Below are 26737 nucleotides of genomic sequence, written 5' to 3' on the forward strand. Positions count from 1 at the left end.
TGACCCCATAATAGGGATAAAACTTTTTTGCGGAAGGGAGTTTAATAAGACTCGTGGCCACTCATTACAATTAGAAGAAAAGAGGTTTAACCTTAAACTACGTAGAGGGTTCTTTACTGTAAGAGCGGCAAGGATGTGGAATTCCCTTCCACAGGCGGTGGTCTCAGCGGGGGGGGAATCGATAGTTTCAAGAAACTATTAGATAAGCACCTGAACAACCACAACATTACAGGGATATACAATGTAATACTGACATATCACACACAAAGGTTGATCTTTTTCATCCTCACCTATGTAAAACATGGTGGGCTGCAATCATGTACCTGCTATACAAGATCATGTCTGATTTGCAGTTGCCAATTTAAATGACAAAGTCATTTCAGTTGTGAAATGCTGATAGCAAACTACAAGAGATGTATCAGCTCCTGAATCCAATAAATGATCATGTAGTCTGAGGGACTAGTGTTTATCTCACTGAGAAGCTGTGGGCTCTTTTATTGAGGAAGGTGTCCCAATATATTTTAGTACTCCTTTCCCTCCCACCTCCTTGTGTCTCCCCCCCCCCCCACTCCCAGCTCCCAGTCTCCAGCTTTCCTTCGTCATTTCCAGCATGTTGTCATATCCGGAAGTCACACGATGAAAAGCACACATCCCTGGCACTCCTTCGGCTGCGCATTCTTCCTACTTCTCGTCCATTGGCAGATAACGAAGAGCTGACAGATCAGGAAGCTGTATGTTTATCTGTGTTTGTTTTCTATTTCCCCATGAAAACCTTGTACAGTATTCCTATCTATAGATGTTGCATAGTCTGCACTTTCAGATTTGCATCCAATAATTGTTTAGCCATTGAAAGCATTAATAAGGTTGTGTTTTATACATAGGTGCATTTGTGAACTCCCATTGAGCTGCATGTTTTATGACCTGTGGAAATTGACATAGACAATTGCACTTTTATTTGCGTTCTTGCAGATTTTAGGAATTTTACAAAAGGTTCAGGGCCCATTTCCTCCTATGTGTGTGCGGTAACATATGTTAAAACGTACTAAGGGCTCGTCCACACTATGTGCAGTGTTCTGTGTTTTTTCTGCACTGGATAAAAGCAGCTCACCACTAGGGCACATACAAACCAAATATGAATGTGCTGCAGTCATGTGCATGCTGATTGGCATTGCACATAACTCCACAGCAGCACATTGCACCATGCTGCTGTGCAATGGCATGAAGGAAGTGTCACTATGTAACACGTTAAATAAAGTTGAAAAAAAAAAAAAAAACAAGCAATGCACTAAAGCTGGAGCAGGATAAAATTCTGCATTATAATAACCGCTTTAAAGCTAGATTCACAGTAGCGTAAGTAAACCACAAGGTGACCCCTTCCTATTTTTTTTTTTTTTCCCTGACCTGGAAGGTAGCACATTATGTTAAACTTACTATGAAAATTAAGCCTTCGGACCTGGGTGAAAATGGAAGCAGCCTCCAGCGATGACAGTGCATCGCTGGAGGCCTCTTCCATCTTTGCCCAGGTCCGCGGACACCGACTGTGTGAATGGCCGGAGCCACGATGACGTCACTCCCACAAATGCGCGGGAGAGTCACCATTTACAGCACAGGATTCTGAAGGAACGGCCTAGATGTCATCGGCTGCATATATAGTAAATATCTCCTAAACACAAGTTTAGGAGATATTTACAGTACCTATGGGTAAGCCTTATAGGCTTACCTTTTTAGATACAAGTCAAAAATTGGAGTTTACATCAACTTTAACCGCTTGCCGACCAGCCGCTGTCATTCTACAGGGCAGGTCGGCTCATTCTCGCAAATCGCTGTAGCTGTATGTCGGTCCCTTTTGACAGCCAAAGCAGGCGCGCACGCCCACTGCACAGTGGGGGAGCTGATGCGCGTGGCCAGCGGCTGCAATGTCCTCCGGTCGACCCGCGTTAGCTCCACAGAGCCAGAAAGGGAATCTGTCAATGTAAACAAACAGATCCCCATTTTGACAGGTAAGTACCGAGTGATCGTCTGTTCCTAAATGTCACTGGTCCCAAAAAAATGTCCGATCTGTCCGCCGCAATGTCACAGTCCCGCTAAAAATCGCTAAACACAGTTATTACTAGTAAAAAAAAAAAAAAAAAAAATTAACAATAAAAATGCCATAAATCTAACCTCTTTTTGTAGACGCTATAACTTTTAGGGCAGCACAGTGGTGTAGTGGGTAGCACTCTCACTTAGCAGTAAAAAGGGTCGCTGGTTCGAATCCCAACCACGACACTACCTGCCTGGAGTTTGCATGTTCTCCCTGTGCCTGTGTGGGTTTCCTCCGGGTACTTCGGTTTCCTCCCACACTCCAAAGACATGCTGGTAGGTTCATTGGCTTCTGTCCAAAATTGACCCCAGTATATAAATGTGAGTTGGGGACCTTGGATTGTGGGCTCCTTAAGGGTAGGGACCGATGTGAGTGTGCGATATATATGTGGAGCGCTGCGTAAATTGACGGCGCTATATGGGTACCTTAAATAGGGATAATTGTAGACACGCACCCACACTCACTCAGGTTTAACTGGATGGACTGGTGTCTTTATTCAACCTTACTAACTATGTAACTACTATGTAACTTTTGCGCAAACCAATCAATATACGCTTATTGCGGTTTTTTTTTACCAAAAATATGTAGAAGAACACATATTGGCCTAAACTGATGAAGAATTTTTTTTAAGATATTTATTATATCAAAAAGCCTAAGGAAATCCCTTGGGGTCCCCCAGGTCACCAGATCTAATGTCCTCATTTGAAGATTTCCCCTCTATTACTTTTCTGGGGACAACCCAAAATTTGTGATTTTCTTTTCTTTTCATTTTGAGTTATAATGATGAACAGAATGGGGGCACAGACAGCAATAAAAACTGATGGTGGTTCTAATCCCTCTCCACCAAACACTATTAGTTATACTTTAAACCACATGATGGCAAAACTGGGAGCACAAGGAGTAAGGTCAGTTTTTCAGGGAGACCTGATCAGAAGCTTCATGCAGCTCTTTGGATCGATCTATGGGCAGGTTGTTTACACCTGTCTATCTCCAAGTCTGTCCAGGTCCAGAAAAAGAAAATGGAAAAGGACTGCATCCTTTTCCCTGCAGTCAGAATACAATAGTGCAGCAGGGAGGATTCCCCCATCCACCTCAAATGTGTGGGTGCGAGAAACCAGGTATGGCCAGCTTTTGGGAGTGCTAGACATGGACTGTAAATTCATGGAGCTGTGACATCACCCATAGGCTCCTATGGCCCAACTGTTGTTGGTGCTTCCTCCTCTCCCCTGCAGCAGCCAGAGCTGCTGGATCACCAGACTGGACCAGACTGGACCAGATTAACAGTAGGTAAGTACACAGATCATTTTATATAGGCTATGCAGGATTGATGTTTTTAAGAATAGGTATAGATAGGCTTATCTTCCACTTTAATTAACATTTTACAAAGCTGCAGTCTTTTAATACCTTCTGGAGCCCCTTGAGTGCATATGCTATTTTCTGAAAAAGTTGAACTTAACCTTTAAATTCCCTTTAAGAGTAAATAAGAAGTAAATCAGAAATCAAAAGTAGATCACATGAAGAGGCGTAAATGGCACAAACGGAGGATTTCCACCAAAGTGGAGCACCCAGATCTCACAGGAAGATGTTTCAGCACTGTGCAAGAGAATCTTCTCACAAGATTTGGGATCCTCAGCTTTCCTAGGATCTCATGAAGTCCTCGTCTAGGCATCACAGGGGTTTGGTCGTTCTTTTCCTGATACCAATCTGTATAGTTCCTTTTTATAAGGGCCTATTTACACCAGAATGAACATTGTGCAGTGATGCACATACATTCTGTGTACATCATGTTGGACAGCCCAAAATAAATAGACAATAACGCCATTTCAACACACACACAAAAAAAATCCTGCTGCTTTCTTTTGCAGCTCACTGCAGATCATACATCGCAGGGGTTGCAGCAATATGCAGCATTCTTTTGGGTACCATTCAGAACAAATATTATTCAAAATACTCGCTTGCACACCGTACCAGTCTTGATGTCAAATATTGGCTTCTGAATAGTATAGTGAATCCTAGATATAGGCTATATATCCCCAGCACACCACTGCCTTAATAAATGGTGTCTTTTTTTATAGAAATATTGTTGGTAACGTAGTCTATATTTAATGAAAAAGAATGATACATTGGCACACTAAACTGTGCATGGTGCGTTACCACACATGTTTCACTGTGTGTTATTGCAGTCCATTAATGCGAACAAGCCCTAAGGGCCCATTCACACTAGTCTGTTTCCCTGTGGTGCATTAAATACACATGCTTTAACGTGTTATAGTTTAGGATGGTTCATTCATTTGACCACGACGGACCAAAAATCATGCATGCGGCGTTTGTCAGTGCACGGCAACCCATTGCCCTGCAATGCAAGTGTTTTACCACTATTAGTGCGATTTTAATGTTGTGTTTTTGTTTTTTTTTAATTGGGGATTTTAGTAAAATCAGTATGACACCTAAGCAATATTTGTTTGCAGACTGAACAATGTTTAGTAGAAAACTATAATTCGTATTGCAATGGTTGTGTATATTTTTTACCAGAGTGGCTCAGTTTTATTTTAATTAGAGCTAAAGCCAAAACTTTTTTTTTTTTCATTTTGGATTAAGTAAAGGAGAGCTATAACCCTTGTCAGGTTTATTTCTGTCATCTGTGTCCTATTGGGGAGATTTTCACTTCCTGTCCAATAGCCAAAACCGGATTTAAGCGGAAATCCCTACAAAGTGAGTAAATACTTGGTTGTCACCAGAACCAGTGTCTCCATTGGAAGATTTTCCACTTTATTCCTGTTTTGGTAACCACTCAAAATATGGGATTTTCTTTCACTCTCTCTGCAATAATAATAAACAGGACAATTGGAGGGGTTGAATCTCCTAACGGACACACACACAGCAATAAAAACTTGACAAGTGTTCTAATCCTTCTCCACTCTAACTAAAAGTAAAGTTTGCAGTTTGTTATACTTTATATTTTGATATGTCTTGTAATAGTTGTGAATTAAAAATTCCTTTTTTATATTTTTCCTAGAAGTGGGTGCAGAAGAGTAACCAAGAACCTGTGAGCAAACTGATAACCAGCCTGCACAAGACTACTTAACCCAGAGCAAGGAACATGCACGTATAAAGGAAGGCTGGGGATGCCTTTTCATGTAACACAAGCACCTGGAGGTACACAAACGGTCAGAGACATCCTGGAGGTGCACACGAAGGGAATTTCTCCTGTGAGTGCTAATCAGTGACTATTGCACTTCCTTATAACATTCCGTTCTGTCATATGGACAGCGGACAACCCAGGTTTTACGCTGACGGAGGCCATGTAGAACAACCACGCACGGATTGCAATACTCCCTACCCTTTGGCTCTGCAGCACTCGGTTTTCTGGTTCCCCTGGAAAGGACATAGAACCATTAATAACGCGACAAGGACAGCTTGATCATCTTGTTACTGGAAGTGTTTTTCTTCAGGGTTAAGAGACGCAGAAGTATTTTTCCTTGCGGTCTGTGTAGTGAGACTGTTCAGTTCAGTAGACTCTTTCACTTACAGATTTTTGTTTGAATTCACATCTTATTATCATTTAACGTCAAGGCATTTTGAATGTGCGCTATAAAACATTGTTTCAAGAGATATGCCTACGCACACTTATATTTGTTTTGCTCATCAATTGTATTTATTTTGTGAAAATGGTTCGAGCAAGCTGTGATCTAAATGTTGGCATGAAGTTATCTTACTTTGGATTTGTTTTTTATGATATGGTATGTTACGATCGATGCCTATTTTAACTGAAGAGCAAAAAAATTTTAATTTCCACCAGTTTTAACTGCTGTGCTTTTTTTCCTGTGAGATGAACGGATTTTCCATTAAGGAGTTGTGCTGCCTCTTTTGTTGTCCACCATGTCCGGGCAGGATTGCTGCAAAATTGGCATTCTTGCCCCCAATACCGACCTATGCGGTGTTACCGGAACAAGATGCCTCCGTAAGGGTTGGTAATGGAAGAGGAGGAACAGGTTTCATGGGACGATGGAAACTTCACCTTACAGATCGTGCTGACTTTCAGTACAGTCAACGTGAGCTGGACACCATAGAAGTTTTCATGACCAAGAGTAGCCGTGGCAACAGAATTTCTTGCATGTATATCCGCTGTTCTCCTGGTGCAAGGTATTTTTGTCATTTTTTTTTTTTTTTTTGTTTCAGCCAAACTGAAAATGTATTGTTTTCCTGTTCTATAGTAGATGTTTAAGTCTGCCGAATATAATAAATATTGTATATAAGGCCTCATGCACACTGGACTTTTTTTTACAGCTGCTTCTAGGGGCATCAGGTGTTTTGTTTTTTTTTACTCCCTGCCTCTAAGGGCCCTTTCACACGGGGCGGTTTGCAATAATAATAATAGCGCCTGCTAACTGACCCGAAAGTGCCGCTGCTTTGATTCCAGTGTGAAAGCCCCGAGGGCTTTCACACTGGATCGGTGCGTTAGCAGGACGGGAAAAAAAGTCCGGCTAGCAGCATCTTCAGAGCGGTGAAGGAGTGGAGTGTATACCGCTCCTGCCCATTGAAATCAATGGGACAGCACGGCTTTACCGCCGGCAAAGCGCCTCTGCAGAGGCGCTTTGCGGTGGTTTTAACCCTTTCTCGGCCGCTAGCAGGGGCGGTTTTACCCCTTGATATCGGCCGAATACCGACGGTAAAGCGCCGCTTACCACCGACCCCGCCCCAGTGTGAAAGGGCCCTAAACTCCCCTGCATGTTAGCCTATGTGTCCTTGCACACGTAGGCTTTTAGTGGCAGGAAAAAACCCACTGTCAGTGCGTCCAGGAGCAGCAGCGTTTTTCCAGAAAACGCTAAGCGCGTTTAGCGCTTTCATACATTTCAATGGCCAGAATAAATTAAATGAATATTCTGGCCAATGAAATGTATTAACGCCCATGCTTTTGATGCCTGTAAATGCACCTAAAAGCTTGTAAAAGCTTTAGACACTTTTACAAGCATCAGGCTTTTTTTGTGCCAAAACGCTGCTGCCAGGAAGAAAGGCTTCTAGGAAAGTTTGCAAAATGTCCTTTGTTTTGTCCAAAGGCTCTGTATTGTACAACTTTTTCAGAAAACCAATAAAAAGTATTTAAAAAAAAAAAATGTCCTTTGTACATGAGGCCTAAATCTTAATAGTTTATTATATAAAAATGTTCATACTTAAAGGAGAAATGGGGCCAAAGCTTTCTTGGCCATACTTCTCCTATGGATCACAGGAGTGCAGTTCATTTTGTGACCCAAAGCCGCTCTCTGCTCAGAGCGGAGGGGGAAGAGCTGAGCGATCAGCGGTGTTTGCTTAGTTTTCACTGCAGAGTCTTCAGAGCAGATGCAACAATAGGTGAGTATAATTGTTTTGGTTTGGTTTTTTAAATCCCGAACTTCTCTTTTAAATTTTTCAAAACAATATAAAATTGTCCAAAACTATAAGGACCCATTCACACCTATGGGTTGCAGTATCCCCCATTAAAATGATTTGTGTGTAACTCTGCCATTTATTGCCACCAGCACCCAATCTCACTGTACAGTGGCTGCCAAGGCACAGCAGCGCACCACAGGGAAAACACCACTATTGTTGCGCTGCAGTGCGTGAGCAAAAAAGGTTCTTATCTGTTAATTTTTCCATTGGAAGCCCATTTATAATGACCATATGTTGTGAATGGGTTCTAATAAATGGCCTTTAAAGAAGGAGATTTCATTATTGGGTGTAAAAACAGATGTAAGAGTCATGTCACACTTCAGCTGTGTCACAGGACTGTAACTGATCATGTTTTGGATTTTGCTGACTTGAAGGGCAACATTCATATAGCGTCTGTGGCTCTGAAAGTTAAAACAGACAGATGACAAAGAACCAAATGAGACACATGGAACTATTATTAAAGTGTATGTAAAACCATACCTTTTCTTTTTAGTTCAGCTAAAGTGGGGTTGGGATCATCGTCTCAAGTACAGAAAGTGTTGGAAAATCCAGAATTTTATAGTTGTCACCAGAACTGAAATAAAGGTGAACTCTTCCAATAGGGACACCTTCTCTGAAGACAACAGTCAAGGGCCCCTTCAGACTGTGTGTTCTGTTAATGCAACATGTTTGTCAGTTAAAGAAGCCCATTCATATTGCACATTTCCTCTTACTCCCTTGTATTTCTGGGACAGATGGTAAAGGGAAATCTCCCAAATGAGACACAGAAAGCAAAAGGCCTTACAGGTTTCTTAACTATTCCCCACTCTATCCAATACTAAAAGTTTTTTGCCTTTACATAAACTTGAAAGCATTATGCATATAGATAGACGGAGAGATGCTTGGCTCCTCCCGCTACAGGAATCACAAGCTAAACCATGAAAAACCCCTCATATCCCCCTTGTTCCTCAGATTAAATTGTGTTTTATACAGTCCAGGAGCAGCACAACATTTGTTGTTTTATACCAGGCATGTCCAAAGTCTGGCCCGTGGGCCAATTGTGGCCCGCGTTCTGGTTTCAAACGGTCCAACTGGTAATTTGGCTATATATATCTTTTGTGGCCCCCAACGAATCCCTGAGCACCGTGGGGCCACAAAGGATATATGCCCATATTTATGTATATATATATGTGCCTCAGAGGGGAAAGGGAGGGGGCGGGACGAGCGCCGACATAATACATATAGTGAGAATTTCCTGTTTTACACGGCGGCCCCTGTAATAGGAAGTCCCGTTTCCTGTGCTGCCATTGAATGATTGTTCTGTCTATCATAGGAAGCCGGACTTTGTATTAAAGAGGCCGCTGAGAAAACAGGAGATTCTCCTGTATGTAATCTGTTGACGCTCGTCCCGTCCCGTCCCCTCCCTGTCCCCTTCGAGGCTGCAGATGGGCATCGATCAGGCTGCACTGATGGCAATGGAGAGGCTGCATTCATGGCAATGGTGAGGCTGCAGATGGGCACTTATTAGGCTGCATTGATGGGCACTGACCTGTATTTTGCTTCACAGTTGTTTATTTAAAATGGAAGTTTTTTCCTGAAACTTCCCTCTTAAAGTGAAGGTGCGTGTTAATACGCCGATTTAAATACGGTATATCCAAATAACACGCCCAAGCTCATCCTTAGTCCTAAGTGGTGCTCAGGGAATCGTTGGGGGCCACAAAAAAATGTAATAAATAAATAGATATATAATCCAAATAACACACCCAAGCTCCTCTCTTCACCACACACAGCCACAAAGGCAAGAGAATTCTTGTTGGGCAGTGTATTAGTGCTCGGACGAACACACTTAAGCCTCGTACACACGGTATGATTGTTGGCTAATCGAGCGTCTGATTTTTGACAAAACGGGCGTGTGCCAGCATCTTGTCTTACATACTAACGGTACACAATTGTTGTGCCACAAACACGAACGTAGTGACGTACTACGAGGAATTTAAGCTCTTGAGCCCCACCCTTTGGGCCCCTTCTGCTAATTTTGTGTTTGAACATTGATTCCGAGCATGCGTGTTTGTACTTTCCACTTTTGTGTGACGGACTTGTGTACTGACCATAAGAAAATCTGACGTCAAGCCGCTGTCCGGCGAAAATTTTACTAGCCTGTCATCCAACATTTGTTGGCCGAAAATTGGACAACAATTGTCAAAAGGAGCGTACTAACGGTAATGCCGCGTACACACGGTCGGAATTTCTGACAACAAATGTTCGATGTGAGCTTGTCGTCGGACATTCCAACCGTGTGTATGCTCCATCAGACATTTGTTGTCGGAATTTCCGACAACAAAAATTTGAGAGCTGGATCTCAAATTTTTCGACAACAAAATCTGTTGTCGTAAATTCCGATCGTGTGTACACAATTTCGACGCACAAAATTCCATGCATGCTCAGAATAAAGCAGAAGAGCCGGACTGGCTATTTATTTTTCATTTTTCTCGGCTCGTTGTACGTGTTGCACGTCACCGCGTTCTTGGAGATCGGAATTTCCAACAACATTTTGCGACCGTGTGTATGCAAGACAAGTTTGAGCCATCGCAAATAAATCCAGGATTTTGTTTTCAGAATGTCCGATTGTCTGTACATGGCTTAATATTTTAGGACAACAGTCTGTCAACAGACAATCACCTGCCAACAATCGTACCGTGTGTACGAGGCTTAAGACCGAATTTTAATGGTTCAAAGAATGTCAGGCAAAGTGGTCGGCCCTCACGCATGTTCTCTTCATCAAATCTGGCCCGCTTTGAAAAAGTTTGAACACCCCTGTTTTATACTGACAGGTTGGCCATTGGGTTAGCACTTCCCATCTTGATGCAGTATCATACCTCCTGGTATGTCTTGCCTTGGCTTTCTGCTTTGATCAAAGGGTTCCCCTATTTTCATTTCAGGATCTTGACCCCTATTTAGTAGTGAGGGGTTGACTCCGAAAGCCCCTGGTTTGTAAGCCCTGTTCCCTTCTTTACCCTCCTAGGGGGGTTTTGTGGAAGGGCCTTTGGTGTGTTTGGGGATGGCTGAGAGTATGAGGAGGGTGACGTTGCAGGAGTTGTTTTTTCTCTTTTGATTTCTCGGTAGAGGAAGGGGAAGCCCTAGTACCTTCTAGGGAACCAGGAGGGTTTCCCAGTCTGCGATAGAGTCATCCTTCCCATGAACAGATGTCATTCCTGACTTTCAGACCACCTGCACTCAAGACAAATGGATACTTGGGTAGAAGTTTTGATATCCAGGGGCAACTAGTTAGTTTTCCTTTGTCTATCTATGCCCCCTTTCATGTTGTCAGACCTGCCATCCCCCTTGACTATCCACTCTCATGTTGAGAATCTGCAGTCCAGGAACTTTCCAACCAGTGTTGCCAACCTACCAGATTGAAATTTACTGACACGACACCCAAAATTTTCTGGCACAGCCAAGTTTTTACTGGCATTTCTAAAAGTTACAAAATTACAGTTTTAAGTGCAAATTTTAGTATTTAGGCTACAAACAAGTACAATATGCAATTAGCAATGTGATTTAAGGTAGATATTAGGGCAAAAAACATATTTCTTATTTTATTTTCAATATAGTAAGTAAATAGCTCAGGGACAGGACTCGAGATGGCAAGAATTTAGAATAGGAAGGCGCACACACACACATGAAGTTGACTCTTGGTCCCTACAGTCCACTCCAGTCTAAACAGCACTGACAATCCTGCTCCTGACCTGCCCTGCTCCTGTCCTGCAGATCCACACACGAGGCTCTGGCCGCTCTGCTTGGCTCCCTTGCACCATGACATCACACAACACGCTCAGGCACCTCCTCCACCAGAGCTGCCCGAACACACTGTAGCAGCCACTCGGATGGTCTCGGCTGGCTCTGGACCAAGCCGAACATCGCAGCCATATTTTTTACTGGCAACTTTTTCCTTTTACTGGTATTTACTGGCAGGAGAAAATTGCCTGTTTTTTACTGGCTGCCAGTAAAATTACTTACGGTTGGCAACACTGTTTCCAACCTTCCAATTTTTGCTTGACAGATCTGAGCTGGTTGGTAGCCCCCTTTTGAGGCAGTTCCATATGCCTAATTCCACTCTAGAATACTGCAATTTGGCATTCTGGCTCTGTGGGACAGAAGAAACAATATCTGAGTGTGATAGCCATGTCTCTCAGGACACCAGGCCTGCAGTCAAGGTGGAAAACTTCTTTCCATTGTTCTACTAGATTCTCATTACAGTTACCAGCCTTTAGGGCTAGGGATAAATCCTGAACCCCTTTTTGTGCAATGGATTGGTCACTGCTGGAAGCCTGTTCAACATTTTGGAGCTTGGAACGATTAGGTAATCCTTTCAATTCTGGACTCTTGACTACAAGTCACCCTGCCAGGACTTCGTTGGACTATGACACTGCAATGGCTTTTGTCAACTATTAGGGAGGAGGCAGGAATCGTACAAGCGTAGCCGGGCACTTTTTGCCTTGGACAAAATGTAACGGTCCAGCCTCATCTACTGAGCATTTGGGAAGTTGGTGGGGTTTTTTTTTTTTTTTTTTTTTTTTAGTTTTACACACGTTACAGCCGCGAGCCTCAGGAGTATGGTCTTAAACTCTAAAACAGGGGGATAAAAAAACAGGGAGTCTGACAAAGGATGTTAACGAAATACAGTCAGCGCAAAAATACAACTAACACAAAATATAACAAGCTGCTGTGCACTGAAGGTAAACATATAAAACCTCAGAGAACGTATAATAAAGCAAAGCAGTGCAGCGCTAAACCCAAAAGTCCAAAAACAGTCCCTTTTAAAGTAGAGTCAATAGTAGATAAGGAAAAAAAAAAAAAAAAAAAGTTCTCCTCCGTGGTGATATAGGTGCTCAAGATATTCCATGCAGTGCTACATATCCGTGATACCACCACCGGCCAACCAAACCGCTCACCTCAGCACATGGACCCCTGAACTAACAGGTGGGTCGAAACAGCATTTACCACACTTGGTGGAGGGGGATGGAGACTTGTCTGGGAAGATGGTCCCACGGTAATGGAGATGGCACTCAAAATTGCAGGTCATATCACATGTAATAAAAATGAAAGTACATAGTGCACACTGCGTGGCTAAAAACAAATTTCATTTATTAAAAATTAAGGTACTCACAAGCACAGCACTATACCCTAGTGCTGGGATACAGATAAAATGTCATCAAAGGATAACGTGGGTTAGATGGTGGCTGCAGTGATGTCCAAAAACTCCCGCACGCGTATCGTCCTCCTCGGGACTTCCGCTGACGAAAAATTTCTGCTGCACTGAAGGTTCCTAAGAGCACAGTGGCCGCCATAATCTTTAAATGGAAGATGTTTGGGACACCCAGAACCCAGAATATATATATATATATATATATATATATATATATATATATATAAAATCTATACACATTCAGAAAGTATTCACAGCACTTTCCACATTTTGTTATGTTACAGCCTTATTCCAAAATGCCTTCAATTCATTATTTTACTCAAAATTCTACAAACCATACCCCGTAATTACAATATGAAACAAGTTTGAAATCTTTGCAAATTTATTAAAGATGAAAGAGAAATCACATGTACATAGGTATTCACAGCCTTTGCTCAATACTTTGTTGAAGCACCTTTGGCACCAATTACAGCCTCAAGTCTTTTTGAGTATGGTGCTTCAAGTTGACGCACCTTCTTCTTTTTTTTTTTTTTGGGCAGTTTCTTCCATTCTTCTTTGCAGGACCTCTCAAGCTCCATCAGGTTGAATGGGGAACGTCGGTTCAAAGCCATTTTCAGATCTCTCCAGAGATGTTCAATCAGGGTCAAGTTTGGGCTCTGGCTGGGCCACTCAAGGACATTCACAGAGTTGTCCTGTGGCCAATTCTTTTGTTATCTTGGCTGTGTGCTTAGGGTCATTGTCCTGTTGGAAGATGAACCTTCACCGCAGTCTGAGGTCCAGAACGCTGTGGAGAAGGTTTTCATCAAGGATGTCTCTTTACATTGCTGCATTCATCATTCCCTCAATCCTGACTAGTCTCCCAGGTCCTGCCACTGAAAAAGCTCCCCACAGCATAAAGCTGCTACCACCATGCTTCACTGTAGGGATGGTATTGGCCAGGTGATGAGCGGTGCCTGGTTTCCTCCATACATGATGCTTGCCATTCAGGCCAAAGAGTTCAATCTTTGTTTTTATCAGACCAGAGAATTTTGTTTCTCCTGGTCTGAGAGTCCTTCAGGTGCCTTTTGGCAAACTCCGGGCGGGCTATCGTGCCTTTTTACTAAAGGAGTGGCTTCCGTTTGCCCACTCCTAAAATACAGGCCTGATTGGTGCTGCAGAGATGGTTGTTCTTCTGGAAGGTTCGCCTCTCTTCACAGAGAAATGCTAGAGCTCTGTCAGAGTGACCATCGGGTTCTTGATCACCTTCCTGATTAAGACCCTTCTCCCCCGATCGCTCAGTTTGGCCAGGCCGGCCTGCTCTAGGAAGAGTCCTGGTGGTTCCAAACCTCTTCCATTAACAGTTGATGGAGGCCACTGTGCTCTTTGAGACCTTCAATGCTGCAGACATTTTTCTGTACCCTTCCCCGGGTCTGTGCCTCGATACAATCCTGTTTCGAGGATCTACAGACAATTCCTTGGACTTCATGGCTTGGTTTGTGCTCTGACATGCACTGTTACCTGTGGGACCTTATGTAGACAGGTGTGTGCCTTTCTAAATCATGTCCATTCAACTGAATTTACCACAGGTGGATTCCAATCAAGGTATAGAAACCTCTCAAAGATGATCAGTGGAAACAGGATGCACCTGAGCTAATTTTTGAGTGTCCCAGCAAAGGCTGTGAATACTTATGTACATGTGATAATTTTTTTTTTTTTTTTAATAAATTTGCAAAGATTTCAAACTTCTGTGACATGTCATTATGGGGTATCGTTTGTAGAATCTTGAGGAAAATAATGAATTTAATCCATTTTGAAATAAGGCTGTAACCTAACAAAATGTGGAAAAAGTGAAGCGCTGTCAATACTATCCGGATGCACTGTACCACCCCCCCCCCTTTTTTTTTTTTTATAAGTGATCACATTCTCTCTGTTCATAGCTGCATAAGAGCTGGGGGCAGGAGAAGCACCAGCACACTGAGCTTCCCAGTGAATGGCCGTGCAGCGGGGGCATATCCGGACAAGTCTGATTATTGGAGGAGAGCAGGCTGAGTTCCCAGCATGGCTAGAGAACTGACCATGGTGTGCTCTTCTGCTTGGTGTGGTCAGTTTTTAATAGGAACTGGCAGGAACACCAGGTATTTCACACAAAGGAAGGAATACAAAGAGAACAGGCTACTTTCCCATACAAGTACATGGTACAGCAGGCACATATCAGGAATATGAAGTGTTGGGGTAACAAATGCATTAAGCTTTTGTAAGTTAGGTAAATGACTTCTTGCATAGTTTACCATTACCATCGCACCTGGAAAGCATACTTTTTGGAGCAAGGCAAGGGAATCCAATCCCAGGAAAATCTTTATGGTCTTCATGTTCTTTTCACCTGTCTAGACAGCCTGGCTCAGTGTACCTTCTAAGTCAAGGTTTGGCCTTAGCAATTCTCTTATCTAGACTGCTTGTCCTCAATTTTGCTTTAGAATTGCTGACTTTATTGGCACAGTTGGAAATCCACCTCTCCCAAGGTCTAACTTCTTTCTAATTTGGCAAAGTTCTTCTGGCAGGGAATTCAAGATATTCTTAGACTCTACAGCTCTGGGCATCTTTTTGCCAGACTCTATGCATTTATCAGAGGTACTGCTTTGTTTTGCAGGATCCCGATTTTATTTTTTTCCTACCTTCCTTCTGCAGTTACCCTAAAGATGTAAGCGAAGAGAACGCTTCTTTCTTTAAATGTTCATGGATGCCTCATCAGCTATTTGGACACATCAGAGATTTCAGAAGTTTTTACCATTTTTCTTTCTTTACAGTAAGTTTACATACCCTGGCAGAATTTGATTTCTTGGCCATTTTTCAGAGAATATGAATGATAACACAAAAAAAATTTCTTTCACTCATGGTTAGTGTTTATTATCAATCAACCGTGTTTACTCTTTTTAAATCATAATGGCAACAGAAACTACCCAAATGACCCTGATCATAAGTTTACATTGCCCAGTTCTTAATACCGTGTATTGCCCCCTTTAACATCAATGACAGCTTGAAGTCTTTTGTGGTATTTGTAGATGAGGCTCTTTATCTTCTCAGATGGCAAAGCTGCCCATTCCTCTTGGCAAAAAGCCTACAGTTCCTGTAAAGTATTGGGCTGTCTTGCATGAACTGCACGTTTGAGATCTCCCCAGAGTGGCTCAATGATATTGAGGTCAGGAGACTTAGATGGCCACTCCAGAACCTTCACTTTATTGTTCTGTAGCCAATGACAGGTCGACTTGGCCTTGTGTTTTGGATCATTGTCATGTTGGAATGTCCAAGTCCCATGCGCAGCTTCCTGGCTGATAAATGCAAATGTTCCTCCAGTATTTTTTGATAACATACTGCATTCATCTTGCCAACAATTTTAACCAAATTTCCCGTGCCTTTTGTAGCTCACACATCCCCAAAACATCAGCGATCCACCTCCGTACCTTTAATCATAGGCCTTGTTGACTCCCCTCCAAATTAGCGTTTATGGTTGTGGCTAAAAAGCTCAATTTTGGTCTCATCACTCCAAATGACTTTGTGCCAGAAGGTTTGAGGCTTGTCTCTGTGCTGTTTGGTGTATTGTAAGCGGGATACTTTGTGGCATTTGTGTAGTAATGGCTTTCTTCTGGCAACTCGACCATGCAGCCTATCTTTCTTCAAGTGCCTCCTTATTGTGCATCTTGAAACAGCCACACCACATGTTTTCAGAGTCCTGTATTTCACCTGAAGTTTTGTGGGTTTTTCTTTGCATCCCAAACAATTTTCCTGGCAGTTGTGGCTGAAATTTTAGTTGGTCTACCTGTGGTTTGGTTTCAACGGAACCCCTAATTTTCCACTTGGTAGTGTTCCAATCAGTGCGACACCTATTTTGCGGCACCGCAACGATTTGCAAAAGTACTGCACTACTTTTGCCGATTTCAGGTGTGACTTCAATATACATCTGTGCATGAAGCCACACAGCTGTCTTTCAAGTAGCACCTGAAATCGCGCTGACCTTGCTACTTTGAAATCACGCTACTTCAAGTGAAGTAGCGCGATTTCAAAGTAGCATCAATGTGAGCCAGGGCTTTATACACACACTAATTACAAGCGAACAGATCATAGGTGAAGATGGTTACCTTTTTAATAGCCATTCTAACCCCTGTGTGTCAACTTGTGAGCATGTTGTCAGGCCAAAATCACCAGGATATGTAAACTTTTGATCAGGGTCATTTGGGTAGTTTGTGTTGTCATTATGATTTTAAAAGAGTAAACACAGTTGATTGATAATAAATGGCTTCAGCCAAACACTAATTATGAGTGAAAGAAAAGTTTTTGTGTTATCATTCATATTCTCTGAAAAATGGCCAAGAAATCATAAATTCTGCCAGGGTATGTAAACCAATGAGCACAACTGTAAGTATAAGGGGGGGGGAGCTGCCCCCAGAAGTTTTTTTGTTTTACCTTCTGCCTTCAGAGCCACTTTAACTTTTTCAGTTACCTTTAGACCCCTTTCACACTGAGGCGCTATAGCGCCTGTAAAGCGCCTCTCCTCTCACTCCAATGTGAAAGCCCGAGTGCTTTCACACTGGAGTGGTGCGCTGGCAGGACGTCAAAAAAAGTCCTGCTAGCAGCTTCTTTGAGGCGCTTTAAAAGCAGTGTAAACAGTGCTCCTAAAGCCCCCCTGCCCATTGACATCAGTGGGCAGTGCCGCCAAAGCGCTCCTGCATCGGTGCTTTGCCAGCGTTTTAACCCTTTTCCGGCCGCTAGCGGGGGTTAAAAGCACCAACGTCTGGGCGCTGTGAGTTTGAAAGTGCCCTTATAGCCATAAGCAGATTGTGTAGTACTGGCTCCAAGTTCTTTAGATTTGTCCAGGCCTGAAACATTATCCCCATCAAGAAATATTTTAGGGTCCATGCACACTAAGCATAAAAAAAGCTGCTTATACAGGCTTTTGGCATTTTTTTTTTTCTTCAGCCTGTATAAGAACTTCCATGTTAGCCTATTTGTCCATGCACATTAGGGCATTTACAGGTATATTAGCAGAGAAGCATTTTCACACAGAAAACAAAATCTATCATGTTTCAAACAATATTGTGTGTTTGAGCGGAGCTTTTGTGCAGAAAAAAATGCTTGATGCGCATAAATGTGGCATTTAGGAGCGTTCAGAGTTTCCAAGCGTACATTGTTTATAGTAAAAATGAGCAGAGGGGAATGTTTTGGAAAGATGCTTATAAAAGCAAATGCCCATAAACACTCAAACTCTTGTGAAATAGGAGCCACTAAGAGCATTTTTTTATCCTGCTTTTTCTGCTAGAGGCTCTGGCATTTTTCATCAGCAGCCTAGTGTGCATTGATCCTTGTGCAGGCCTTACAAGTTTCTTTCCTGCAACCACAGACAGAGCTGACAGGAATCCCTCCCACAGAGCCAACTGTCCCTGTCGGGAGAAGACAGCGATTATTGCTAGCAGCTATACCAGCTGCTAGCGGTAATCGCATGCAAAATCCAGCAGGCTGGTTGTACCCAAGTTTATAGATGGATCAACTAGGTACATTCAACCTGCCCATACATGGTTCGAAACGCTGAACCGGTCAAGATTCATATTGTCTATGACCGGCCTTAATCTTTTACAGTAATCCGTTACTGTCAGTTTAGAACCCCAATATCTCAGTTCAATCAGCAGTCGCCCTCGCTCAATCATTTAAGCAGTGCTGCCAGTCTTTGGTCAATATACCATTCAAAAGTACAGTGCAGATCTAGCTATAGAATTAAACCCAGAGAAGTTTTAAAGATGTGCATTTATCCTGTTATTTTTAATGAATACCATCCCAAACCTGCCAGACAATAATAAATGTAGCCAATAGCGTTAACACTGAGGGTTAACACCGGGGGTTTACACTATTGCGGGTGTAGAAGCATGTGTAAATCGCACACGTGCAGTCAAAACACACTTCTCTTTAGCAGATGTGTGGGGGTTCAGTTAATTCCTAATGGTGCCCCAATGCATCTGAAAAAGTAGTGTGTTTTCAGATGGATGAAACCGCATAATGCAGGAGCTTCATGCAGCTGCCCTCTGGAGGCATTTTGGGAAGGGGGTCAGGGACCTTTTCCCCGCATTTCCCACAGGTACAGCAGCCCGTTCAATTGAGTAGGCAGCTGTGCCTGCACAATCGCAGTATGCAGAAGACGCACATGTGAACCTATCCTAATAGTATCAAGTCCTCCTTTAGGACAAGTACATGTGCACAGGAAAAGTTATATTCATAAATAGAAAGGAGAGTCCTCCTTCTAGAAGTACATGTATGCAAAGAGAAGGACAAAGTGATAAATGACAATGAGTCACACTCTGATATGCTGGACAAACACTTTGATATGCAGGAAAAACATGACGCTGAAAAACTTTTTTTGCAACTCTTGTTATAATTCCAAAATTTATTAGAAGCAAAATATCAGTTTTCAATCTAGAGCCGTCCCCTGCAGTACTCTTCCACCCCTAGACGAATGTCATTTGGCCCTTGTGTACTGGAGTCGGTCTGACATAGGCTTTTTTAGTCTTTCAACATTATCGACGGTTGGTGTCATTTAACCCACTTCCTCTAAGTCCAGGCTGTCAGACGTGTGCCTTCCCGTGCTATTCAGTGCAGGAGTAGGGACTGCACTCCGTTGTCACTAGGGAGCGTACTCAAGACATCACTGGGCCTGCCAGAGCACTTGACCTCTCGGTTGCCATTCATGCAGAAACCTAAAAATTACTTCATAAACTTTTTTCAGAAATGCATATTATTTAGTGTCTTTTTAGGCTCACATTGATGTAAACTTAACATACTGAAATTGGAGTGTCCCCAATATATAGCTAGCACGGATCACAACCTTGAAGACTATGGTTTTATTACCCTCTGGTGGGTGGCCTAAACCTTTTAGCGCTCTTGCTTGATTTTATGGCCAAGACACAAGACTGACAAGCTGCCATCTTGAAGTGTATGTAAATTCTAACAATTTTCTCTAATGGTCTTTTAACTATACTATTAAAATGTTTTATTTATATCTGTTCAACAAGTGTAAAAAAAATTAAATAAAAAATAATGAGTTGCTCATCTAGCCATGACTTGTGATGCTGACAACTTCCTGTACTCTTTGCCTCTGGACTGCTATCAGTTGCTCCCTACTACCTCAGTGGAGTACAAAACACCTCCCCGATGGGGAATAGGTTTTATAGTCTTAATGCACTCTGTATCCTAAGGTGACAACACTGCTCAGTACAGTTGTCACGCTAGGCCAGGACATAAGCTAATGGCAGAATTACCAGGTTAAAATAAACCAAAATAAAAATGTGTAAATTAAATCTAATGTATCCACTACATTAAATGACTGGTAAGCTGCAGTGCTATTAAATCTTGTCTTTGGTTTTAGCAGGGCAGTTTAACTTGCCTCAAGTTGCTGAATTTTTAACTTATCTGAAATCTTTGCCTATTTATTTGCAATATTTTCCCACCAATATCACCTACGGTATGTCACTGTGTATTTTGTTACACTATACATCCATCCATTCCATCCATCCACAACCCCCCCCCCGGCTTTGTTATCTCTTAATAAGGCAAACTGACAAAATTCTTTCTCCACTAAAAGGAATATATATGCTTTTGGATTTAAGTAGAGTTCACTATTACTTCCTTTTACTTCTTTCTGCAGGTTCACCCTCCTCTTCTCTCATGGCAATGCAGTGGATCTGGGCCAGATGAGCAGCTTTTACTTGGGTCTAGGAACACGTATCAATTGTAACATCTTCTCATACGATTATTCTGGGTACGGGGCTAGCTCAGGGCGTCCATCTGAAAAAAACCTATATGCAGACATTGATGCTGCTTGGCAAGCTTTACGTACAAGGTGAGTTATTGATATAATTTGAATATTTTTGTGCAAGCTTACTAATTCTAGCAAAAATATAGTATATTAGTTGTTGCTTAGTTTAGATGAACTAAAGATTCATATAAACATTTCTATATATATTATCATTAACCAGCATGCCAGTATACTTCTCCTTTAACAAATACATTTACTTTTATTTATTACTTTTATTTACTTATTTGCGAGGATAGTCATCAACTTTCTGGAATAAACTATTGCTTCCTTAGCTTTTAGTAATTCAAGGTCATTATTTTCAAGATAATCATTCAAAACCTTTTTATTGTTTTTGGCATTACTACCTCATGCAGTATGGCATTTCACTAAACCGAACACCTGTCAATACATTTTTTTTTTTTTTTGGTAGTAGTGAAAAACTAAAGTTTTTATCAGGCTTTTATTTCCATCTGTAAATTTACTGGGAAGAGTTTACCTCACTTCATGTCCCCGTGAAGCCTGTATAACATATATGGGTTTGGAAGTCACTGATGGACAGAGCAACAAAATTAGTGTTGAGTTCTAACCCTTCCCCACTTTACTAAAATGTGTTTTATCTGGGTCCTCCGTTAGAGGGGTCTATAAGAACAGGATTTGAGAAGAAACCTCCCCAACAGGGGCACAGACAGCAAATTAAACTATATACAGTATCTCACAAAAGTGAGTACACCCCTCACATTTTTGTAAATATTTTATCATATCTTTTCATGTGACAACACTGAAGAAATGACACTTTGTTACAATGTAAAGTAGTGAGTGTACAGCTTGTATAACAGTGTAAATTTGCTGTCTCCTCAAAATAACTCAACACATAGCCATTAATGTCTAAACCGCTGGCAACAAACATGAGTACACCCCTAAGTGAAAATGTACAAATTGGGCACAATTGGCTATTTTCTCTCCCTGGTGTCATGTGACTCGTTAGTGTTACAAGGTCTCAGGTGTGAATGGGTATTTTGGGACTTTAAATGAAGCAGTTGACTGGTTGGGGTTAGAAAAAATATACATTTTTTATTGCATAAGTATATAGTAAAAATATATCACATGTATAAAAGGTAGCATGTACAAATGCACTTAGCATAACCAACATTAAAATGGATGTAAACCCAATGTCATCCTTTCTAAACTACTGCCATAGGGGTTATCCATAAGGATATACATGCCTCCTGCATGTATCTTTACCTGTCAAATGTCTCCCCTCTGTCTGTTATTAGACCGAAAAACTGCATATTCTGTGGGTGGGTCTGTTGTCTGGAGCTCGGTGGGTGGAGTCGTGATGTCAGTAGACTCCCCGCCCACCTCTACACTCCCCTTGTCAATATGCATTTTCTCCTGTGTATATCTAACACTGAACTTCTGCTATGATCTCTAACATCCAGTGAAAAGACAGGAAAGTAACCATATGACTTCAGCATGCCAAATCATGCTGAGGTGTGGAACATCCAATCCTTGCAGAGCTGCTGAAGAAAGGAGTGGGAGGGAATTAAAAAATACTGCATGTCTCTTAGGGCCCTTTCACACTGGGGCGGTTTGCAGGCGCTATTGCGCTAATAATAGCGCCTGCAAACCGACCCGAAAGTGCCGCTGCTTTGTCTCCAGTGTGAAAGCCCCGAGGGCTTTCACACTGGAGTGGTGCACTAGCAGGACGGTAAAAAAAGTCCCGCTAGCAGCATCTTCGGAGCGGTGAAGGAGCGGAGTATATACCACTCCTTCACCGCTCCTGCCCATTGAAATCAGTGGGACAGCGCGGCTATACCGCCAGCAAAGTGCCTCTGCAGAGGCGCTTTGCGGTGGTTTTTAACCCTTTCTCAGCTGCGGCCGAATACCAACGCCGCCCCCGCCCCAGGGTGAAAGGGCCCTTAGGCTAATGCACGAGATGTAAATCACCTGTCACTCACAGCAAGGGGGAGTATTTGACAAAGTTTTTCTCAGTTTGTCAAGATTTGTCTCACTGAACAATAAAAGAGGATTGCTCAGAGATGGATTAACTCTGTGTGGCAAGACTGGGTGCAAATGATAGGAAATCTTATACTCTACAGTATGATATCAAAAAGAAAAACATTTTTTTCGGGTTTACATCCACTTTAATACATTTACATAGTGGTCATCTTGGTAACATATAGCACTAGATAGTTATAGTCAAGAATGGCATGGAATAAGTACATATATAGGCCAGGTAGCACATTGACGGCATGATAAAAAATGAATATAAAAGTGTATAGATCATAAAAATGGTATATCTGAATAGAGTCCTATTAGGGCATATAGCTACATCCTTGGTGTCAGACGCGTTTCTGTGAATACTTTTCCTCAGGGGCAGATGCTTTAGGAAACAACAGAATATAAAGAAGTCAAAAGGATTGACTAAGTGCAACCAGAAGAGACAATGTGTCAGTTCTGGGTACTTACAAAATATACAGAGCTGTGGTGTGAGTGAAAGCTGGGCCAAAAAGGGTGTCCGTCCCGGGAGCTGAGGTGGTTTGGAATCGAGCACGGGGCAGGCACGCACAAGCTGCTGTTTCCATAATATTACCATAGCGACCCGCCCAGAACTGACGCCACACAATCCTGCTATGCCGGCTAAGATGGAAGGTTTCACGCTCACATCGCGACGCTCACTAGTGACACATCACATGAAAGAGTGGTACGTGGCGCCGATGCGTCGTGATCACCCGCCAGAACCCCCACACATCCCCCCCCACAGGGCGGAGGAGAAGGGGGGGCACACAGAGTGGATTGCAGCTCCCGGGTCTCAGACAGAATAAAGGCCCCGGAAATAACCTCAATAATCACCAATGCTGCAATGTGTCCTGTGCCGCCAAAATTCAACCACATGATATTGCAATGACCTGTGTGTGTGTGGGTGTGTGTGTGTACCAAATTGTTGCACTGACTCAAAGGGCAAAGCCCACACAAAGCTGGCAGGGGAGCACTGCCTGCTACAGTCAACTGCCTCCATACCTAGTAAATATAGCAAAAAAGGGGGAGTTTTGGGACTTTATATGAAGCACATCATCTCATAATGAGTACACTTCCATCCCGGGTTCGAGTAACAAAAAAAGGGTATTTTGGGACTTTAAATGAAGCAATTGTCTGTCTGAGACCCGGGAGCTGCGATCCGCTCTGTGTGCCCCCCCTTCCCCTCCACCTCCGCCCTGTGGGGGGATGTGTGGGGGATTGGGCGGGTGCTCACAGCACATCAACGCCACGTACCGCTCCTTCATGTGACGTCACTAGTGAGTGAGCGTGAAACCTTCCATTTTAGCCGGCATAGCTGGATTGTGTGGCGTCAGTTCTGGGTGAATTGATATACCGCCCAGACTGTGGCCCCACCCCACGCATTGCCGGGCTAGCGAGACGCTGGTGGTGGTCGCCTGTACGTGCGGGGACCCCTCCTGCCACGCTCCGGTGCCCTCCGCCACTTACCAGAGCCATCCGCAGCGGCGGAGGCGATCCGGTCCTTCTCCTGCCTAGACATGGAGACGAGTGAGGGGAAGATGGCCCCCACCCGTCTCCATGACATTGCAGGGCAGAAGCGATGTCAAAACGTCACTTCCGCCCATAGCTCTTAAAGGGCCATTTTTCTTAAATCATTTTTTTAAATGACAATGTTTTTATTTTTTATTGCATTTTAGTGTAAATATGAGATCTTAGGTCTTTTTGACCCCAGATCTCATATTTAAGAGGTCCTGTCATGCTTTTTTCTATTACAAGGGATGTTTATATTCCTTGTAATAGGAATAAAAGTGACAAAATTTTTTTTTTTAAAGTGTAAAAATAAAAGGTAAAATAAATAAGAAAAAAAAAATTTTTTTCAACGCGCCCTGTCCCGCCGAGCTCGTGTGCAGAAGCGAACGCATAGGTGAGTGGCGCCCGCATATGAAAATGGTGTTCAAACCACACATGTGAGGTACCACCGCGATCAGTGGACCTCCTCTGTAACTCAAAACATGCAACCTGTAGAATTTTTTAAACGCCGCCTATGGAGATTTTTAAGGGTAAAAGTTTGTCACCATTCCACGAGTGGGCGCAATTTTGAAGCGTGACATGTTGAGTATCAATTTAGTCGGCGTAACATTATCTTTAATAATTTAAAAAAAAATTGGGCTAACTTTACTGTTGTCTTATTTTTTCCAAAAAAAGTGCGATTGGAAGACCGCTGCGCAAATATGGTGTGACAGAAAGTATTGCAACGACCGCCATTTTATTCTCTACGGTGTTCGAAAACAAATTTATAATGTTTGGGGTTCTAAGTAATTTTATAGAAAAAAAAAAACTGTTTTTAACTTAATTATTGTTACCATAAAGGAAACCCTTTGTAAGAGAATTGAGAATTCTTTCTTCCATGTTACTGATGTCCCCTTGTCCTTTGTATAATCTTTTGAAATGTAAACTTTCTTTGTATGAGTGGTCATTGTTTTCCTGTGTACGAGATGGCTTTGTGGCCCTCACTAGCACACTTTTTTGAATAGTGTGAATCTCATTGGTTGCATGTAGTATCTTTCGTACTGTTCTGTTTGAGCCCATTGCACCTAGACACTGGACGTGGAAGACGTGTGATGCATCAAAAATGAATATTCAGCATCCTTACCTGTATGGCTCTGGTGCCACATTTTCAGTAACAAGCTACCTAGAGCCTTAAGTAAGAACTGAAATTATTTTCTCACAGCCACCAGATTCAAATTTTAAGGCCAAATCTGATGCTGACTGTTATGTGAAGAGGAGTAACTAGCTTTTAACCACTTGACCTCTGGAAGATTTACCCCCCTTCATGACCAGGCCTATTTTTGCTATTACTTTAACTGACAATTATGCGGTCATGCAACACTGTACCCTAATAAAATGTATGTCTTTTTATCCCACAAATAGAGCTTTCTTTTGGTGGCATTTGATCACCTCTGCGCTTTTTATTTTTTGCGCTATAAACAAGAAAAGACCGACAATTTCGGGAAAAAAAAAAAATTTCTTTCTGCTATAAAACCTATCCTATAAAAAAAAATTAAAAAATCTAATTTCTTCATAAATTTAGGGCAATATGTATTCTGCTACATATTTTTGGTAAAAAAATTCCAGTAAGCATATATTGTTTGGTTTGCGCAAAGTTATAGCTGCTATAAACTATGTAATATTTTTCATTATTCATTTTTTTACAAGTAATGGCGATCAGCGACTTATAGCAGCACTGCGATATTGCGGCGGACTTTCTGATGCTAACTGACCCTTTTTGAGGACCAGTGACACTAATGCAGGGATCAGTGCTAAAAATATGCACGGTCTCTATACTAATGACACACTGCAGTGCCGATCGCATGCGATGTCTGTGCAATGCGAGTTCAGCCATACAGTTGTTGAAGGGGTTAACAGGGCAATCAAAGGGTTAACTGTGTGCCTAACCAGTGTTTTACTATACTCTGTGAGATGCTTTTACTAAGGGAAGAGATGGAATTTATTCCCTTCATTGCAGGGGCATAAATTCCATTCCCTACCTTCTGTCAGAACAGCAATCTGCCTTGTTTATGTAAGCAGATCTCAGTTCTGTGTCTCTGCCTAACAGTGCTGGAAGCCATTGGCTACCGTGTACCTGCTGATCGGCTTCCACTGTGTGTAATTACAATGAAAGTGAGCAGGTGTGCATGCATGACCCCTACACAGAAGTGTTGTATCACGTATAAATACGTGATCTGGAGCACAGGTGCTGCCCTGTAATAGTAAAACTTCTATAGGGCGACCTGAAGCGGTTCAAAAGAACACATTGGCACATGAGCTAAACATACATGAGGTAAACATGTTGTTTAACTACTGCAATGGGGTTGATTTACTGGAGAGTGCAAAATCTGGTGCAGAAACTAATCAGCTTCCATTTTTTTTTTTTTTATTTGTCAAAGCTTAATCGAACGAACTGAAATTAGAAGCTGGCTACCATGCACAGCTGCACCTGGTTTTGCACTCTCCAGTTTTAGTAAATAAACCCTAATGTGTTTTGTAAGGAGATGACATCCACCAACAAGCCTTTTTCTGTAATAGGTGATGTTAGTTCCACTTTTACCATGTCCCGAGCCCCCTTGCATAGTTGCCAACAGTCCCGATTTTCCCGGGACAATCCCGATTTTGGGACCCTCGTCCCGATCGGAGGCTGTCCCAAATCGGGATTTTGCCCAGGGAAATCGGG

The 26737-nt window shown here is 42.4% G+C and overlaps 1 protein-coding gene across 2 annotated transcripts in view; it reads left to right on the plus strand.

The window, feature by feature from the left end:
* Nucleotides 1-599: 599 nt before the first annotated feature.
* The window catches only part of LOC141105319 (alpha/beta hydrolase domain-containing protein 17A), an 88961-nt gene continuing 62823 nt past the window's right edge, over nt 600-26737 (plus strand). Inside the window, exons 1-3 of one of the 2 annotated variants that reach the window (XM_073595192.1) lie at nt 600-731; nt 5100-6226; nt 20359-20553. In XM_073595192.1, the coding sequence (XP_073451293.1) occupies nt 5913-6226; nt 20359-20553 (509 nt within the window). In that variant the 5' untranslated portion in view covers nt 600-731; nt 5100-5912. The remainder of the gene's footprint in view (nt 732-5099; nt 6227-20358; nt 20554-26737) is intronic. The other variant, XM_073595193.1, reaches the window with a different exon arrangement.

Source organism: Aquarana catesbeiana, linkage group LG01 (genome assembly GCF_042186555.1).
Source record: "Aquarana catesbeiana isolate 2022-GZ linkage group LG01, ASM4218655v1, whole genome shotgun sequence".
Taxonomy (NCBI): Eukaryota; Metazoa; Chordata; class Amphibia; order Anura; family Ranidae; genus Aquarana; species Aquarana catesbeiana.